The sequence below is a fragment of the Mytilus californianus genome, unplaced genomic scaffold, assembly GCF_021869535.1.
Source record: "Mytilus californianus isolate M0D057914Y unplaced genomic scaffold, xbMytCali1.0.p SCAF_6, whole genome shotgun sequence".
Taxonomy (NCBI): Eukaryota; Metazoa; Mollusca; class Bivalvia; order Mytilida; family Mytilidae; genus Mytilus; species Mytilus californianus.
In genome coordinates this window covers 73,453,446-73,474,427 of record NW_026262712.1, presented here as the reverse complement: position 1 = coordinate 73,474,427, position 20,982 = coordinate 73,453,446, and the positions used below count along the sequence as shown (strand labels likewise).

At 32.0% G+C, this 20,982-nt stretch overlaps 1 protein-coding gene across 1 annotated transcript; it reads left to right on the top strand.

Moving 5' to 3' along the window:
* The first annotated feature begins 1,252 nt into the window (after positions 1-1,252).
* On the top strand, positions 1,253-15,904 carry LOC127705874 (bifunctional arginine demethylase and lysyl-hydroxylase JMJD6-A-like). The gene is given in 10 exon segments (XM_052210234.1): positions 1,253-1,410; positions 3,330-3,353; positions 3,356-3,540; positions 6,669-6,821; positions 7,255-7,355; positions 12,964-13,059; positions 13,582-13,729; positions 14,108-14,296; positions 14,725-14,888; positions 15,515-15,904. Coding segments are annotated over 10 exon segments (1,269 nt in total). The 5' UTR covers positions 1,253-1,355; the 3' UTR covers positions 15,669-15,904.
* Positions 15,905-20,982: the final 5,078 nt, after the last annotated feature.

The following is a 20,982-nucleotide window of genomic DNA, read 5'->3' as shown; positions in this document are numbered from 1 at the left end:
GCAAAACAAATTTCATGGTAGAGGGGTCTAAATACAGCACAAACAACATTTTCCAATAGACCAAATGAGTGAAAAAAGTATATTTTAACAAAACGCATTTGACTAGCAGGTCGAACAACTGCATGATGTTCTTAATATATATTGACACAAGCATTAACAATGTTAAACAGCTAAGTACTAAGTTACAGCATTGTTAAAGCATAACCGTTTGTAACAAAGTATAAACACATATCAATAGATAAATGAATAAATAGCCGCTAGAAGCATGTATAAGTGACATGTTTTACCACTCCATTAGTTTATAAGATTTTTGAATTGTCGAAAAGACGTTTCTGTTCTAAAGTGGTCCAGCAGATTTTTCCATGTTTCTCTGTGTAGACGCCACATGCATTGGTTATGCTTGACATCAAGTGGTACCAAGGCTCCAAAGCGAAGAACGAAAATTGAGCAAGGAAAGTATCAATTTTTCTTTTTGAGAATTGTTAGCACTTGAACAAATAATGTAATTCACGGAAGGTACCGACTCATAATCCATTTCCAGCCAGCAGAAGCAAGCGCCCCTTGTGCTCTGTTCTCAAACACCCCTCAGTTTTCCTGTCGCCGATTTTCAGACTTCAAATGCAAGTTTCAAGATATAAAGACCCTCAATTATGTGAGAAAAAAGTATCCTGGCCAGTTATCTACTGTAAACAAGGGATGCGGATGCGAGAATTTTTAAATAGTTTGCATTGCAAGTGGCTGGTAATCATAGTCTGGGATGGTTGAAAAGGTGAAAAAATGTATTGTCCGTGAACGCCTCTTACATAATTTGAGATAAGTCATGAAAATTGAATTAACCGTGACTATATATATATTCCCCTCTTCCAAAACGCGCATTTTTTTCAATGCGAAATTCATATAAAAAAAGTCAACTTTTGTCCAAATAATTATCCCCAGTTGGATTGTTTCACGTTCGCATCTTTCAAACCAAGGATTTCAGTATACAAATCATTGGCCCAACGGAAAAAAATCTACGGCTTTAGTCTATTTCCGTCACCGATATTGTTTCATACTTATTTTTTTAATAAGAAAACGAAATCAAAGTAATGAATACAGAATGAATTAAATAATAAGAAAACGAGACATTATTAAAATATTTCAATATTCAATTGTTGATTTTATATTTTTTTCCCCAACACATATGAAATAGAAGTATTTAATATTTTTTTTTATGAAATTCGCCTCTTATATAATTCTGAATTTTGTATTGACCTTTTAGAAGTTTATAAAATTTTGCGTTTCATAAACAAATCTCCGTTAACAGTTAGATTAAAATAAGTTCATAACTCTAACTGTATAGAGTGCAAGAGGTCTGCATGGACCACCGAACAAGGAAAAGAATACGAGAGGCAAAATCGAAGGCAAGACCAGGTAAGACCTGTAGCCATGAGTTGGTTGGGTTCAGTCACGTTCTTAGTTGTAAGGTTATTTTATGTAAAAGGGTTAACATGAAGCAGGAGTCACCTGTGAAAGAGGACGAAGTCTGTTAGCTAAGCATTTTAGTTAGTCGTATTTATTTATTTTTTTCAAATCAAAATTTATAAAATTAATTACACTTTAACAAATCGTCCCGATCGCGATGTTCATCGTGGTATTAGGCATTTGTTTTATGACATTATTGTCTATGTAAACAAAGAAACATGGTCTTCACTGTTAATTTAGTTAATGTTTTTATTAGGTCTTTCCACTTTCCTGTGAAAAAAACCTTTATGATTTCGTTCTGATTATTTTTTCTTTTTCTTCCGCCACTTTTTGATGTTGAGATTTTTGTTTGTTTCGCAAGATATCAAAAAGATTTTCAGCACATGATATCAAACAATGAATACACTTTTGTAGTTGACTCTGTGAAACCATACATTCTTCTTCTTCTTCTTCCTTCTTTCTTCTTCTTCTTCTTCTTCTTCTTCTTCTTCTTCTTCTTCCTTCTTTCTTCTTCTTCTTCTTCTTCTTCTTCTTCTTCTTCTTCTTCTTCTTCTTCTTCTTCTTCTTCTTCTTCTTCTTCTTCTTCTTCTTCTTCTTCTTCTTTCTTCTTCTTCTTCTTCTTCTTCTTCTTCTTCTTCTTCTTCTTCTTCTTCTTCTTCTTCTTCTTCTTCTTCTTCTTCTTCTTCTTCTTCTTCTTCTTCTTCTTCTTCTTCTTCTTCTTCTTCTTCTTCTTCTTCTTCTTCTTCTTCTTCTTCTTCTTCTTCTTCTTCTTCTTCTTCTTCTTCTTCTTCTTCTTCTTCTTCTTCTTCTTCTTCTTCTTCTTCTTCTTCTTCTTCTTCTTCTTCTTCCAGGTAAGGAACCGGATTCAAAACTGAATGTGATTGGTTCCTTTTGTAACCTTAAAAGAAATCAACAAATTTATTTTTCCTAATGGCTCGTTAAATCCTCAGGATGTTCTGTTTAATTTTGACCAAAGCGATACAGAGACTCCATATGAGAGTTATTTCCCCTACTGTATTTGACATATTGTCACAGGGTTTAATCTAGGATTTTTGAGGGCTTTAGTCACTTTGCGTTATTAGAAAATCAACCTTTCTTGGGTAGCAGCTTACATGAGACTAGTACTACTAAAGTAGTTATTGCATAGGGTTTAATACATGAACAGAAACATGAGTATTTTCTTTTTCAGTATTTCATTAGTATACATGCATGTACAAATAAAAATATAACAATTAAGATTAAAACAGCTGTATTTCTTCAAAAGATACATATTTTATGTTTTTGTTTTGATTCGAATGTCTCAAAACAGGGACTAATGGGACTAATATTATGAATCTATTGGTCCTTATAAGTTGCTTATGGTCTGCTGATGATACAGAATGATAAAATAGTTTACTATTAAAAATAAAGAAAAGAGAAAAATAGGCAAAAAAATGAATGAGAGAGAATTATGAGTGCTGAAATATACTGAATAGAGAAAATTTGTATAAAAAATAAAGAATACAGAAAATGATGACCAAATACCCCACTCCTTCCCACTTTCCCAAACCCCCTTATTTGCACCATAATTCAAAAGACCTCCTACAAGTAAATCTATAAGTCCAAAAGTCAGAAGTACATTGTACATGTATGTAGACAGATCATGAGTACATGTAGGTATTTCAATACTAGGAAAAATGATAATTGAGTTATCTTTCTTGTACTGGGGTGTGCTTACATGTATGCAGATTTCTTGGTATACAGCAAATGGCTTTTACAGAACTTTTACACTTTGATTTTATGATGTTGGGTTGCTGTCTCATAAATGTTTACCCCACATCTCCTTTTATTCATATATGTATTAATATGACAACCCCTGGCTATTTCAGAACTAGAAACAGAGATAAATGGATGGACAGATTTAATTATGCCAATACATTTGATTGTGGTCTACATACAGTTCATGACAATGTAGATAGAGTTGATGCTCGGTTTGTGTCCATAGAGGAGTTCAGAGAAAGATATGAAAAAACATACACTCCTTGTGTAATTGCTAATGACCAGTTAGAATGGCCAGCTACAAAAAAATGGACAACACATGTAAGTCTTTACTTTACATGCATCTGTTACAATAAAATGAACACCACATTGCTAGTCTTCATTATCTGCTAATCAGTTAGAATGGACAATACACACATGTCTTTAACAATTGATGAGTGTCTATATGGGATGCCAAGCTCTAAATAGCATGACCTGTCCAGTGTCTAAACATGTTATAGCTATATTTAACAGACAATCAAAGATCTGCAATGAACACCAAACTACCCAAAAGACAAAAAAACAACATTCAGTTTTTGGAAAGATTGGAACTTGTTCCAAGTCTTTCCTAAGGCACTGACCTCCCAAACAAAAAATTGCACAGGTTAGCTTCTAAATCTACAAAATGTATGCACACTGAAATATAGTTCCCCATAGTTCTCATGTCTGTGTAAATATGCACATATGAACTTTGAAAAATTTGGGTTATATCTTTTGAGCAGTTCATTGAAGTATGTACATTGTATGTCTTTAAGTTTTGTCAATTTGCAGGCTATTTTTGTCATTTTAATTAGGTAAGAGTAATGATACAATGCCAGTATGATAGACAACTGCCATGATACCAAACAATCAGAGAAAAGGTGGGGCCTTAAGTACAATGTCCCACCTCCTTAAGTGTCAATCATATTGACCAAATTACTAATCATCCTCAGTCTTACATAATTAAACAGACTATTCATCTCAATACACAAATACTTGACCTCATTATTGAATACACAAATGTATATATATAGAAATGATAGATTTATTTATTGCCTATTCCTTTTGATCTATCCTTTTGAATAGATAACCTTAGCTGTATTTGGCAAAACAGGAATTATTAGCCTTCAATGCTCTTCAACTTCGTACTTTATTTGGCCTTTTTGACTTTTTTTTATTGGAGCGTGACTGATGAGTCTTTTGTAGACAAAACGTGTGTCTGGCACAAATACAAAATTTCAATCCTGGTATCTATGATGAGTTTATATACTACATGAAGTGATTCTATAAATTATGTCTGAAAGAAAAATGATTAAGGATTAACAAGATTTTTTTTCACAAAAAAATGAAATCTAGATAGAAAAAAGGTATTCAAGTAAGGTCTATATTTTACTTGATAAATCTGTGCAATTCTCATCTGTAATTAATCATGATATAGGTTACACATCAGAGATTGGCAATCAAATAAGTTTTTTTAATTTGTTAACATACTCTATAACAATAAGTTAAAAATTAAGTTCATGGCACATGGAAGTAGACAGTATTATTTTTTTTTTATGTTGAAAAAAATCATTTTCAATTCCATTTTCTGGAAAATGTTAAAACATAAATTGAATTAAAATACACTCTATAACTTTTAATCTTCAGTGTCATATAATCATGATAATTGTTTTCAAACTCAATAAGCAATTCTTAGAGGTGAAAAATAGTATACCTATGTTTCAACTTTCATGCCACCAAAACAACCTTTTTAGATTAATTTTTGGAGACAATATAATTCTTAGTTTGCTGGTGGTCCCATGTCCTATAGGGTAATTGATTTATTAACTTTATTAGAAGAATCTTTATTTGGTAATTTCTTCTGTTTCTAAAGATAAAATGTAAAAGGTGAAACATGTAACAGGATATATTATTTGATTAGGATATGAAATTGCAATTTAAACAACTTATTGTGCAAATAAAGAGACCCACTATCATTGATTCACATTTAGCTCATTTTATCTACTGAAAAGGTGCTTATCCTTCTTAAAACCTGCAGTTAATGCAATTGTCAGCAATAGTGCTATATTATTTTTTGTCTATACCATACCTAAATATAATTTGAAATTATTCAAACTACTCTTCCAATCTTTCCATGAGTGATTTACATAACTTTGATTACCAAAGGCAATTACTGACAATGTTTCCTGACCTGGGACTGGCACATCAGCATGTGATTGGTTTAAACTAGTTTCTAAAGATCCAACAATCACCCTATTAATCTATATCAGGTGAAAGATAAAGCATACAATAAAATCAGTTCATGAAAAGGAAAAACACTTAAATCAATGATAAAGGCACTATATATAGGTAACAAAAACACAAATACATGCAAAACAGTAATACACGATACTATACTCAAAGAATATTTGAACTTATTGAAACAAACTCTGGTGGAAAGTTGTCTCATTGGCAATCATACCACATCTTCTGAATTTTATATCAAAGTGCATAACTGATGATATGAAATAAGATATTGCTTGACAGTAAGACAGTGACTATGTTGTAATAACTAGCTACATGTACCAAGAAATGATCAAAGGGGAAGGAAAGAAAAGCAGAAACAGTATGCTAATACATCTTTTTTGGCTCACTGAAAAAGAATTATAAGTATTATAAATCTATCAAATGACATTAAAAAAATACATACATGACATCTGTCTACAGTCTGTCTACAGTTATAATGTACATGTATTTGAATTTTCCCTCAGCTGTTACAACAGTTTGAACAACATATCTTAAATCATGTTTTACTAAACTGATGAAAACTATTAAAATTTGATAGCCAGGAAATTTCTTCGACATCTGTTTGAATTCATGCTTTTTCAGGGTTTACCTGATTTGACCTGATCTTTTATGGTTCAAAATTCAACTTCAAGTTTTACATGATCAGGTCAGTTTCTGAGATTCTGTAAGTAACAGGTCAAATATATTTGATGGATAGAACGATTTAAGGTGAACACTCAACATGTCTGCGGACAAGATTAACCTGACCTTGACCTCATTTTCTTAGTTCATTGGTCAATGTTTCCATAATATGAACTGTTTCTCAGATACTATTTGTAATTACTTAACTATATAGGATGCTTAGAATGATATAAAGATGTACATGTCCATCAGACATGATTCATCTAACCTTGGCCATATTTTCATGGATCATTGATTAGTGTTAAATTTCTATTATACTTGTCTTTCTGAATTTTTGCTTCCAGTACAATCATAGTCAGTCATGCTGGCAAGATTCATGTTCGCTCTTGTTGTATTATTTTAGCTAAATATGCATGATCCAAGAAATATGGTCTCGTCAAAGAGCTTGTAAGAGGGATTTCAGAAGCATCCTCTCAGTGTATTTTTTGTAATTTTTAAAGATTTTGAAACCTGTTTTTTTTCAGAGATTATCCAAGAAGTTCAGAAATCAAAGATTCAAATGTGGTGAAGATGATGATGGATATTCTGTCAAACTAAAGATGAAATACTTTGCAGAGTATATGCATGATAATACAGATGACAGTCCACTGTATATTTTTGACAGTGGCTATGGAGAGGTACACAATTTTCACACCTTTTGTCTTTACCGTTCAAAGTATTCATATTTGTGGCATCAGATTACTGTAAATTCAGAAATTATTGCGATGTTTTTATTATTGCGAAAAATGCGACAGGGTTATAATCGCAATAATTTAAAATCGCATTTTGAAATTTTTTATATGAATTAAACAGGATTTTTCTCAATATCGCAAAAATTAAAAACGCATTTTACTCCAAAATGACAAAATCGCAATAATAAATGCACGCAATAATTTCTGAATTTACAGTACCAAATAAAATATCTACTAATATTCTTATGTAAATGCTTCATTAGAAGTTCAAAAGCCATAGGGTTGTTTAAATGGAAAATTTCTTATGATGAATATTTGAATGACAGAATTGCTTAGTTTTATTACCCTTGCAAGTAACCAAATAATTGTGTGTTTTTAGCATCCAAAGAGAAAAAGACTGCTTGGAGATTATGAAGTTCCCAACTATTTTAAAGATGATTTGTTTAGTTATTCTGGTGAAGGAAGAAGACCTCCATACAGGTAAATTTATAACTTGCCTAAACAAGTCCACCTCCATACAGGTAAATTCATAACTTGCTTTGTGAAGTCAGATGAAATATAAACAAACATCTGCAGGGTTACAGCCGATTGCATTGAGTGTGTAAGTAAAGGTAATATTTTTGGTTAGCTTGCTTGCTAGCTGAACCGTGAAGTCATTATTAGGTTAGGTAAACTACCCTCCTTTAAGAGTAGACTAGTCCGACAGATAAACAATCTACCTGTCTGTAGGACTAGGCTACTTCAAAAGGAGGGTAGTATACCTTACCTAATAATGACTTCATGGTTCAGCTAGCAAGCAAAGATATTACCTTTACCTACACACTCAATGCAATCGGCTGTAAATCCTCCATATAGGTAAATTTACAACTTGCCTTGACAAGTTCAACTCCATACAGGTAAATATGTAATTTGCCTTGACAAGTCAGGTGAAAAGGAAACTTTTTCAATGTTGTCTATTACATATTGAAAACTATAATAAATATAGAGAAATTTAAGAAGCAAAAATTAGCAAAACTAGATCTATTTATTAATCAACATAGAAAAATTGTCAGTTAACTCCTTATAGGAGTAATTGTCCTTAAATGAGGATTTTTACCCATTTTGGTCTGCATTTTGAATAAAAACTATAGTCTCAAAAAAGAGAAACTTCAAATAGCAAAAATGATCAGCAAGACAAGATCTATAAATAAGTCACATAGCTGATATTGTCAGTCCATTCCTATAAGGAGTTATATGGAAAAAAACTGTAGTAGAGAGAAACTTTAAAGAACAAAAATTAACAACTAATAGTGTATTGTGAAAGGTGCTTTAGACCCTGTTCACACTTGGACAATTAGATCGATTTAAACTAGATTGGTTCACTTTAGATCGATTTAAGCCCAATGTGAACGCTTTGAATCGATCTTGAATTGGTCTAAACTAAAACACCAAAAGAGGTAGTTTAGTTTGAATCGATCTAAAGTGAACCGATCTAACATTAAATGTGAACGCACAGATCGATCTAAACTGGTATGATTGAATAGAAAATAGTTTGTGCACATGTATGGCGGCAAATGTACACGTGCAATTCATTATAAAATGGATAACCAACATAAAAGGGCTGAAAATTAACGAAAACTATCGAAACAGCAGTATCTACATTTGAACTTGTAATTCAAGTGAAACAATAACTTCATCCATTATTTTTTTTTGCATGCATGTGTATCAATACATTAATTTGATTAAATATTTCTATTTATACAGTGTTTACAATTTCACGGTTAATTAGGTCAGATCAATTGCATTTTTATTTGTAGTGTGAACGCAGTGATTCAGATTAGACTGATAGTGATCGTTAGGATGAAAAATAATGTGAACGCTAACTGGTCTTATTTAGATCGATTAAAAAAAAGTTAGTGTGAACGGGGTCTTATTTTAATAATGCAATCATATATAGTTATACCAAACATGGTATCAATAAGCTACAATGAACAAAGTGTCAATATGATGCACCTGAACCCGATCTGGGTAATAATACAATTTTTTTTTTTTAAAGACGAAATACTGCTTAAACTCTAAAAAAAACAACACAAAAAAACCTGCAGTAGCACAAGCTTTTCCCACAATTGTATGTTAAACAATGAGAACGTACTGAAATTTTACAACCATGAAAGCCCAAAATTCGGCTTGCCATTGTAAAAAAAAAAAAGGCTTCATGAACACGTGAAAAATTATTCATATCCATTTCACTAAATCTGAACAACACATTTGTATACGACCGCAAAAAATTTTTGCAGTCATATATTGGTATGACGTTGTCGTCGTTGTCGTCGTCGTCTGAAGACACATTGGTTTTCGGACAATAACTTTAGTTTAAGTGAATGGATCTCTATGAAATTTTATCATAAGGTTCAATACCACAAAAGGAAGGTTGGGATTGATTTTGGGGGTTATGGTACCAACAGTATAGGAATTAGGGGCCAAAAATGGGCTTAAAATAAGCATTTTTGTAACTTCCAGACAATAACTTGTGTTTAAGTGTATGGATCTCTCTGAAATTATACCACAAGGTTTCCATACCGCAAAGGGATGGTTAGGATTGGCTTTGGGGGGTTATGGCTCAAACCGTTTAGGAATTAGGGGCAAACAAAGGGGGAAAAACAAGGGTGGACAATTTAAAAGCAGTGTAAGGGAGGTAATCCAAAAACAAAATTGTACAATGTTGGATTACCTCCCTTACACTGCTTTTTAAATTATCTATTTTGTTTGGGGGGGGGGGGGGGGGGGGAGGTCAATAAGCAACAGCATAGTGTATTGCACAAAAGCAAAAAAAAAATGGGTTAATTTTTATTTATTTATGGGGGGGGGGGGGGGTCAATTCGCACAGGCATAGTGTATTGCACAAAAGCAAAAAATTGAATAAAATTCAAATCATATAACCAATTCTAAGTTCTTTGACTACAGTTATTATGTGTCAAATATTTAATTATAATCCAAATTCAGACCTGTATCAAGCGCGAATATTGTGTCCATTTTTGCCCCAACTGTTCAGGGTTGGACCTCTGCGGTCGTATCCAGCTGTGCCCAGCGAAGCAATTTATTTAAACATATTTCCACTCATATCTGGTGGATACTCAAAATCAATAGACATTGCAGTTTTGGTAAACCAAGGACAAATATGTGAAGCTTAAAGTACACTATTAATTTCATCAACAACATTGTAATTAATGTAATTGTTATCTTTGATAACAGTGTCAAAATCAGTGCTACATAATAAAGGTTGCAATAAATATGAATCATTTTCATAAATAGACACACCTGAAAACACAGAGCATAATTTTTACTACAAGTATTACCATCATAAGACACGCCTGTTAAATCTACACTAGCGAAACTTGACTGGCTTATAAATGCAGGGGACAAAATATCACAAATATTACTAAACATATCTGCCTCATTTGCAGAGGAAATTCCAATGAATTTTGGGGTTGATCATCCAATAACACTCCCGCATTTGCAGGGGAATATGATTTTTCTTTAGGAATGGTAAAGTCATTAAAGTACACACCTGAATAACCAGGAGAAGCAATCACACCTAGCATTGCATGGGGTTTCCCAATATGATCATGTATCTGGAATTATCACACAAAAACACGTTGGCATTTGCAAGGGAATATCATTTCTCCGTTTTGTCAAAAAAGCGAGACATATCGATCCTACATTCTGTCGGCGTATTTTACTTATAAATGGACTTAGTTTTTCTTCCAGTTAACATTACATACAGTCTGCAGTTAAAGATTTAAAACATTTATTAGATTCATAAACTATCCTGGATTTTTACCAAACTTGGACAGAAGCTTCTTACAATAATACGCCCCCATTTGCAGGGGAATATTATTTTTCTTTAAGGATGGTAAAGTCATTATAGTTCACACTTGAATAATCAGGGTAAGCAATCACACCTGGCATTACAGGGGGTTTAGCAATATTATTATGCGTCCGAAATTATCACACAAAAACACGCCCACATTTAAAGGGGAATATGATTTCTTTTTTTTAATGGTAAACTCATTATAGTGCACACCTGAATAATCAGGGGAAGCAATCACACCTGGCATTGCAGGGGGTTTCACAATATTATCATTATGTTCAGAGTTATCACACAATAACCCGCCCGCATTTGCAGGGGAATATGATTTCTCTTTATGAATGATAAATTCATTATAGTACACACCTGAGTAATCAGGGGATGCAATCACACCTGGCATTGCAGGGGGTTTCATAATATTATCACTATGTAAGAAGTTATCACACAATAACATGCTGCATTTGCAGGGAAATATGATTTCTCTTTACGAATGGTAAATTCATTACAGTACACACCTGGCACAGCAGGGGGTTTCACACAATTATGTTGAATACAATTATTGCTCATTTTAGCAGATTCAAATGAAGCACTGAATTTGAACATCATTCATGATGAGGACAATCCTTCGATGGATGTTGAACAGACGAGTCTCCCGAGTCTTTGCCTTTACAAACACACTTCCTGCAAACATGCAACAATTTTTTGTCTCCATAGGCTCCAAAATGATCCACTGAATGGCTACAGTTTCCGCTTGATTAGCGACGCAAATTGGATTGCGATTACCCTTATTCTTGAGTACTTTCCCTGTTAGTTTAGATGAAGATTTTAGGGGGGAGATGAGAGTGCTGCCTTGTTCTTCAAAAAATATATGAGACCAATTTTTATGACCCCTTTCCAGTGAACGCAAAACTTTGGCATGAAAATCCTATATCTCGGTAAAGGGATCTTAATCAAATGCTTTTGTCTGAGCGTTGAAATGGCTTTGTTCTTCTATGTTATACATGATAAATGTTTCACCTCTAATCAGCTGTGTGAGTTCGAAGTCTTCATCAGAACAATTCAATGATTTGGTTTGGGCATGTTCATGTGGCCATGGCACATTGTATTTTACTGGATCCTTAGCGGCCCTTGCTTCACCCGAAACTGTTTTACGTTTTTGTTTGTCTTTGAACAATAAATATGGTAAATCATTACCTTTAACTTGGGCTTGTCCCTTATCCTTGTCATAGTCACATGAAGAAGTAGAATCAGAATATGAAGATTGATCTAGAAATTGATGATCAGTAAGCTCTTTAGCCTTTTTTCTGACTTTATCTGTATCCCGTAGCTGATTCAGGGTTGGCAGCTTTACTGTTTTAACTCTAATTTTACCATTGCCCTACGCTTTGGTTCTTTAAGTCTTTTTATCGACACCGAATGTTTTCTTGGCTACAAGGAGCGTGTGTTGTTCGGCCAACAAATCCTGTTCCAATATTTTGTTCTGAATTGATAATTCTTCAATTGTTTTGTCCAGTTCATTCACAATGTCTGTAGACGTAGGAATTTTTGGACGAACGCTAGCGATTGCTTCATCGTATTTTGGTGTAGAAGTCTGAAGTTGTCAGAGATAATATCTCCAACTTTGGAAAGTGATGCAAACTCGTTCTGCATATCAAAAGAAGATCGAATGAAATCCTTTAAATAAGCTGGAGGTTTCCTAGTTGTCTTGTTTTCCATCGGATGACAAAAAAATTTCAAATACATAATAAAATGTGGCTGGAACATGCTCTCTTGCTTAAAACCCCTGATGAAGTAACAAGGGGGGCAAATCTGGTTCAAGGCGTTATCAATTAGGTACAATGAGAGTTGCCTCCCATTGTACCCAATGATCAGCAATAAAGAGAATTTAAGTCATAAATTATAATCTAGTCTACAATGTTGAAGAGTGGCCATTGTTGAAGATGCACATATATTGAGGCTCTTTAAAGTCTTTAGTTTTAGAACTTTTGCATGGTTATTTACTTTCAAAAAATTCCAGAATGTCACTGTGTATTATGTTTTGAACTTTGTTTTCTTTGAATCAACTTTTGACTATTGGTCTGAAAAAACTGAAAAATGTGAATATATTTACAATTTATATAAAAGAAATGCATAGAACTTTATTTATGTAGTTGTTTAATTAATTTTTACTTGTACATACATTTACAGATTGGGCCCTTGAATTCTCTTTAAATTCTAATCTGGTTATAATGAATGTTTCAGGTGGTTTGTAATGGGACCAGCAAGGTCTGGTACTGGTATTCATATTGACCCTTTAGGAACCAGTGCCTGGAATGCTCTAGTCAAAGGATATAAAAGGTAAAATCGCCAGTAAACCTAATCTGTGTTAAAACACCTTGTCAGATTTTTTTACATGTACATTAGTCATTATTATACCCTTAGTTTTATAAAGCAGGCGGTATATAGTTGTGGAGAAGTCCATACAAAGAGGAAAAAACATGTCATTTAATGAATAATTAATTATTAATGTATTGTTTATGTCGTTAAAAGTTATAAATGTAAGCAGATATGAAAAATTACATTTGAAAGAATATTTTATTTTCAGGAAGTAACCAAAATGGCTTAAGCAGCGGAATAAAACAATCATTTCCCTTGGCTTAGGAAGATATGACGATTTGTTCACCTAGAAAAGTCATATTTCCCTCAGGCTATGCCCTTGGGAAATATGTATTTTCTTGGGTGAACAATCAGTGATCTCCCTACAGCAATGTATAATGAAGTTTTACATTGAAAATTTAATGAATATAAAATTATTGAAGAAATACCTTGTATTTCAGTTTTAATTCAAATAACAATCATATTTAAATAATATGTTTTCAGATGGTGTTTATTACCCACCAATACCCCAAAGTATATGTTAAAAGCGAAGAGAGAGGAAGGAGGGAAACAGAGAGATGAAGCTGTATCATGGTTTACTTATGTCTATCCTAAAATTAAATCTCCTTCTTGGCCTAAGGAGTTTGCTCCAGTAAGTTTGATATTAAACCAAACTCCTTACCAGTCAAATGACTATACATTGCTAGGTTCTGTGAAATATTTAAAGAAATATATTGGTAGTAACAAGGCTTAAGATAAATTCATCATCTAGTTGATGAATTGATAAGATCAATTTGTAGATACTTAAAGCATCTGATCAAAGTTAAATGTTTTATGTGAACTATGAGACCTTAATAAAATCTCTCTCGTTGCAAAAGGAATAGATTCCATAGCAGTGGTTACATTTTTCTTTTGATTGAATTTAATGATTTATCATAGAATTTAATGAAAAGTCATGATTTCAGAAAAAAGTCAAAACTTAAATTTCAAAAATGGGATAATCCTGAATGTGTTTATATTCCTTTTTCAGTTGGAGATTCTACAGGGACCAGGAGAAACAGTGTTTGTACCAGGTGGTTGGTGGCATGTAGTTGTTAATTTAGAGGATACTATTGCTGTTACACAGAACTTTTGTAGTGTTATTAACTTTCCAATTGTATGGCACAAAACTGTTCGTGGTCGTCCAAAGTTGTCAAAGAAGTGGTACAAAGTATTACAGGTATAATGACTTGTCAGCTACAATGTCATGATAACAAATAAATTTATGATTTATTTCATTCGGCAAATGATTCATTAATTTTACAGTGACTTGATTGTTAGTGTTCCCCTCCATCTAACACAGTTCATTCAAAATGAGAATAAAATTCATAACATAAGAAAACATTCAAAAGGGGATACATGTATCAAGATATTTGTTAAACACTTTTAACTATTGAAAATCACTACAAATAATATTATTTCATCCATTGTATGTTGTTGGTGCTTTCAATATTTTTTCTCTCTAAATGTTTAAATAGTTTTTAGACCTACACCCATATTAATTATCTGAGAGGCTCATTTGAAATAAAAGTTTCATAATGAAAGTACACTTTCCAAGCCCTGTTTCTAAATATAATCCAAGGATAAATTTCTGTTCTTTAATTCCAGAGGGAAAGACCAGAGATAGCTGATGTAGCAGACAAAGTAGATCTGAAACAACCGACAGGATTCAATTCTGATAGTTCAAGTTCCGGATCATCAAGTTCTAGTTCTAGTGAATGTAGTACATGTGAAAGTTCTGATGATGAAACACAATCAAAATCAAGGAAAAGGTAAACAATATTCTGATTGATAATTGTCAGGTGTTTAGATTTTTTTCTCGTCTGGATGGGTGTTGGGTATATATTGAAATAGAAAAAATGCATGAGTTTTCATAGCTTTATAGAAAAAGTATTAATTTTTCAATTCATAACTTGTCAACATTTACTAGGCAGTGTCAGTTTGTTATGTAACTAGCAGTCCTACATACAAAAATATTTTTGCTCTGACGGTATAGATGTGATTGAATGGCTAAGACAGGTTTAGCCAAAAGTGTAAGAATGAGAAAGCTGATATGTGCATAGCCGAACTCTTTAAGGAGAAATTTTATATGACAATTCAGCACAAATATTTGAAACATATTTTAATTTTGATTAATCAAAAATTACTATTTAATATTCAGATAGGCACTCTCAATAAAAATATATTTTATGTAAAGAAGGAAACAACATTCTAACATGAAACTGATTAGTCCAGTATCATTCTGGTATTTGATACTCAATACTAATGAGCAATACTTGAGTACTCATTGACATCCTAAGTTTAAATGGAACAGCCCTAAATTTCAATATCGAAAAAATTCTGTTCAAATTGGATTGAATAATTTTCACTTTGTCATCACATCATTTTATATTTTAAGGAAAAGAACAGGAAGTAATAGGTCACGATCAATCACACCAAATGGCACAGTCCATGACTCGCTTCGTCGAAGGAGATCTTACTCATCAGATAGCAGTGGAGGGAGTAAAACCACAGGAAGGAGTATCTCTAGTACACCAAAGAATTGTAGATAACAAAGAAACTTTAATTAATGTACAGAACTTTATTTATTTTTGTATCAGGAGTTAGTGAAAGTTAACATAAAAAAAGCTGTAATATTTTGTAATAAACTCAATTGCCTCTCAGCTTTTTCAAAGGTAAATGTAGACATCAATTGTATATTGAAAAATATTCAAAACCATAGCAGTTTCTTCATATTTATTTTTTAATTCTTGATCCTTTTCAACCGATAAATGAGTAATGAAACTGTCATGATAGTGTATTTTCCAATCAGAATACTTTGAGGCACATTTTGGGATAGAAAATTGTAAACCAATTAAATTTGCATTTTAAAAAAATTTGTTTTTAAAAGTTCTTGCTGTCTTGTTGGATGTTTGTAAGATTTAGATATACATTTTTGTTATTATGTATCATCAAAGCTCACCATCATGCTGTATAACAAGTTGTAATAGAGATAATCTTATTTCATTTGTTTTAACAGATCTCCAGAGAAAGATCTTTGAGATTACTTATTAAGTTGTTATAAGCTTTTTTTTCAAATTATTGGATATAGATAGTGAAACTGAAAATGTTTTTTGTTAATTCATATTTATATATAAACCCCGCCGCATTTTTGCGCCTGTCCCAAGTAAGGAGCCTCTGGCCTTTGTTAGTCTTGTATGTTTTTTAATTTTAGTTCATTTGTTTAGGGGCCAGCTGAAGTCCGCCTCTGGTTGCGGGATTTTCTCTGTTTTCTGCTCTTTGGTCAGGTTGTTGTCTCTTTGACACATTCCCCTTTTCCATTCTCAATTTTATGTTACCTGCTCTGTTTATCATTATGTTGGCATAGAAACTCCTTAGGCAGTTTTGAAACATCTTTTAGGTCACACATTACATTTTTACGGTCGTTAACACTCTGATTCAGTATTTTTTTCTTCAAATTCATATTTTTTTAACTTAAAAATAAAATTCTTTAATTTTCTGATCAATTTTAGTAGAAAAACAAAAAGTTAAGACTTAAATATAAAAATGACACAGAAATTAACAACTATAGGTCACCGAACGGCCTTCAACAATGAGCAAAGACCATACTGCATAGTCCGCTATAAAAGGCCCCAAAATGACAAATGTAAAACAATTCAAACGAGAAAACTAACGGCCTAATTTATGCACAAAATAATGAAGGAAAAACAAATATGTTACACAGCAACAAACGACAACCACTGAATTACATGCTCCTGACTTGGGACAGTCACATACAGAATGCATGCATACATTCCTTTAATTTTTGAAAGAAGGACGATAATCTATTTCTTTTGCCTAAATTTCCTGAAGAAGAATGTTTTAGGAAACATAAAAAAAATAGTTACAAGTAGTAATGTTTTATACAAATATATTGCTGACATTGCAGTTTGTTCTAGTCCACAATAGATAGTGAATTATTGTATCATATATTATTGATAATTCTTCTCTACATGAAACTTAACTTGTTAGTATCTGTTCTGTAGAAAGTTTTATGGACATATTGGAAAACATTTGTATTTATGACGTGTGGTTGACATTCAAATAAGTATTTTACACTATCGATAATGCATAGAATGTACATCTAAGAAATATAGTGATGTCCACCATTTTTTTCCAGAATCTGAAGCATTCAGTTATATTTTTCAGCATTATGATTGGTCAGTAACATCTTGGAACAATAGATGTTTAGCCAACAGGGTAACATTAATTTAATTTTGGTTTAAAAATAATTGAACTGCTCATAGTCATTTACTTGAAAAAGGAAATTTCTTTGAAAGATAACCAATATGCTGTTCTAACAATAAACAGGTTACGCATGAGTTGCACAGTTATTTTACTTATTTTCGTGTTGACAAAAACTCATTTTTACCTATCACTTACCTACTGTGGAACAAAAGGTACAGTCATATTTCTGTCAGAATGAAAGTTACTGACCCGAGGAGCTGTTATTGACCTTATCATAGGGCATTAGTTATTCTTGTCATGTTATCTCCATCAAAACTCATATTGGCCCACAAAAGACTATATATGATGTCATCAAACCGTCAATTTCAGTTTTCTAACTTTATACTGGTCATTTTTAAAAGTAATTATAACAAAAAATGATGTAAATAAAAAAGATAAGAGTCATTTGTATATATTTATGTAACAGTGAAAAGTCCAGAATCTCTGTTTTAATGACTTTGCTAGGATTTTAATCTGAACTTATTCAAGAAAAATATGACTAAACAAATTTACATTTATTAGTCTCTTATCAACAACACTTCCGGGTACTTGCACAAGAACGGAATATGATTAAAAAATCTAATTCATTAGACTTTTAGAAATGATAATCTTTTACCCAACATTAAATCACAAACATATCAATTATGATTGGTTAATATTGTAAATAAAACATTATAAACAGAATATTATATTGCTATTTTAAATCATATCCCATATTTAATTCATCCATATTTGGGCCTCAAACACAACTGGCAAGCTGATAAATGATGTAACTTGAAAAATCTTCAATATTTATTAAGGCACATGCCAAATTTTAACCATCACGTCATAGTTAAAATTTATCATATTTTTTTTACATTAGATTTTTCATACTCTTAATTACTCATTTGTTTTAATTTTTTTCATTTGAGAACATTCAAATGTCATCAAATACATTCCCAAGTATTTCTTTCTATAGCCCAGCAATAGAAATACAATAATAATAAAATGAATTTAAAAACTTTACCTTTTGGTAGTACCTGGCCTTATTAATTTTTTGGTAGGGCCTTGGCCTTACTAACTGTTGGTTGGACTTTGACCTTATTAACTTTTTAGTATGGCCTTGGACTTATTTTTAAAAAAGACCAAAACTATTATATTCATGAGGCAAAGCAATGAATTGTCACAGATCTGGTAGGAATATGATAGTGACTGTCTATTTTCATAAACATTTGAAAAAGGTATTTAGTGATAACTACTGAAACAATTGAAAAGTGCCTTTAAAATCAATGGAAATTCTGATGAACATTTTATCAAACACAACAAATTTTGTATTAAAATAAATGATAGGATTACTGACATACATTCAACAAAACCTGTTCCCAGTAGCTAAATCATGTACAAGCAGAACTATTTTTATACTGCTATAAGTGTAGTCAGATGGTATTTACAAATTTTTTGTACTTATATTATTTACAGTCGCTGACTGTTTGTTTTCAACATAAACAATTTATTAATGTAAAATTTCATTTTAATGTAAAAATTTGAATGAATTTGGACTCGGCCAGACACAGAATAAAATATTTGTCAAGCATAGAATATTTACCTGTATCTAAACACCTTACAAATTAAGTGTTTATTCTAAGACAATGTAAGATTATTCTTCCTTGTCTGTTTTACTAGAATGTAAGGTGTGCAAAATCTGTCACAAATAAACATAAGTCATCTACAATTCTTCTAACTACCTGTCATCTTAGGCCACAAATGTTTTGCACACTGTGATAAATAAACTGTAATTCAAAATAATTTGAAACGTTAGACTGTTCCCTAAGACTTAAGATCACAAAATGAGGTCTGTTAAAATGATGTTTTAGTTTTTTGGGGATGTGTGCATACAAAATACATGAAAGTGCCACTGAAGTACCCATTTTAATCCCCTCACCCCCACCTCCAAAGATAAAGATTATTGTGTCAATTCATTTATTCAATTGCCAATCACATTTTGTATCAGTAATTTTTTCTAAACCTGTAATTTGAGTTCAACAAAATTTTAAAAAGATTTTGAATATTGAATCATCAATGCATAGGACATTTTCTATTTTCTATTTTGGTTTAAATAATTTTTAGCTTGGTTTTCCAATGGAATGGGGTTGTACAGCTGATGGACACTCTTTTGGGTGGCTGACTTTATTTTTCCACTCAATAACTTGTGAGTTGTTCAATCAATGCTTTTCAAAATTTCTATATGTTGTTACTGATGACAAAATGGAGGGAAAATCTGAAATGGCAATTTTCGATATTCAGGAGTAATGGTCCTAAATTGATTAATTGGAAAATGGCACTTTTGAATATAATATATTCATTTTGACGGGGTAGTTGTATATTAGTACATTTAAAATTATGCCACCACATCTTATGACTTCAATATGCATACACATTGTATAATTGTACAGATACTCATAAAAGTACCATGCATAAAACCTTAGGCTTCTATTACTGTTTGATAGCAGCCTCTGAAAGATAAAATATGTAAATTTCTTGTATAGATGCAAGTTTCCATAATTGTTAGGAGAGTTATAAATTTTGTTATATATTAAAATTGATAACTTTTATATTTCTGTATTTGTTTTTTTCCCTGCCTACCATTAAGTATTGAAATATGTTGAAGTTTTTCATTCTCAAGCGCATGCAGCTTTCTCAAGAGCATGGAGCCTTAAAACTATCTATTATGATGCTGCTTTTGTTGCTGACAAGTAATCCTGCATATTGCTATAATACCTGACAAATACTACTTTATTGCAAATCTTTTGTCAGTTTTGACTCAAAAATATCCATTTAATCTCACTTCTTTTCCAAATTACATGCACACTATTTGCTCAAGAACATGAAATTTATTTAAATTTTATATAATTGCGAAAAATTTTCAGCTGTTCTGGAAAAAATATTCGATGTACCTCTTTTCACGGTAAATTGGTCCTGTTTCCAAATTGTTTAAGCAAATAAAAATACAACAGAATCCATAGTTGTTGATTTATTATTTTATAGATTCTAAATTAAGAAAAGACATGGAATGTGCAAGAGGTCTAGTACTCTATGTATTCAAACATCTTTGGATCAAGTCTTGTGTTTTTCTTTTCTATACTTATGGTAAATGCCATAAAAAATGATGTGATACTTTTATTAATGATTTCAAACAAACCCTTGTCATATTTTTTCTACACATGTATATGATGAAGAACTTGTGACAAGAGCTGTGCTATATTTTCTACACATGTGGATGATGTAAGACCTTGTGACAAAGCTGTGCTATATTTTCTACACATGTGGATGATGTAAGAACTTGTGACAGAGCTGTGCTATATTTTCTACACATGTGGATGATGTAAGAACTTGTGACAGAGCTGTGCTATATTTTCTACACATGTGAATGATGTAAGAACTTGTGACAGAGCTGTGCTATATTTTCTACACATGTGGATGATGTAAGAACTTTTGACAGAGCTGTGCTATATTTTCTACACATGTGAATGATGTAAGAACTTGTGACAGAGCTGTGCTATATTTTCTACACATGTGTATGATGTAAGAACTTGTGACAGCGCTGTACTATATTTTCTACAC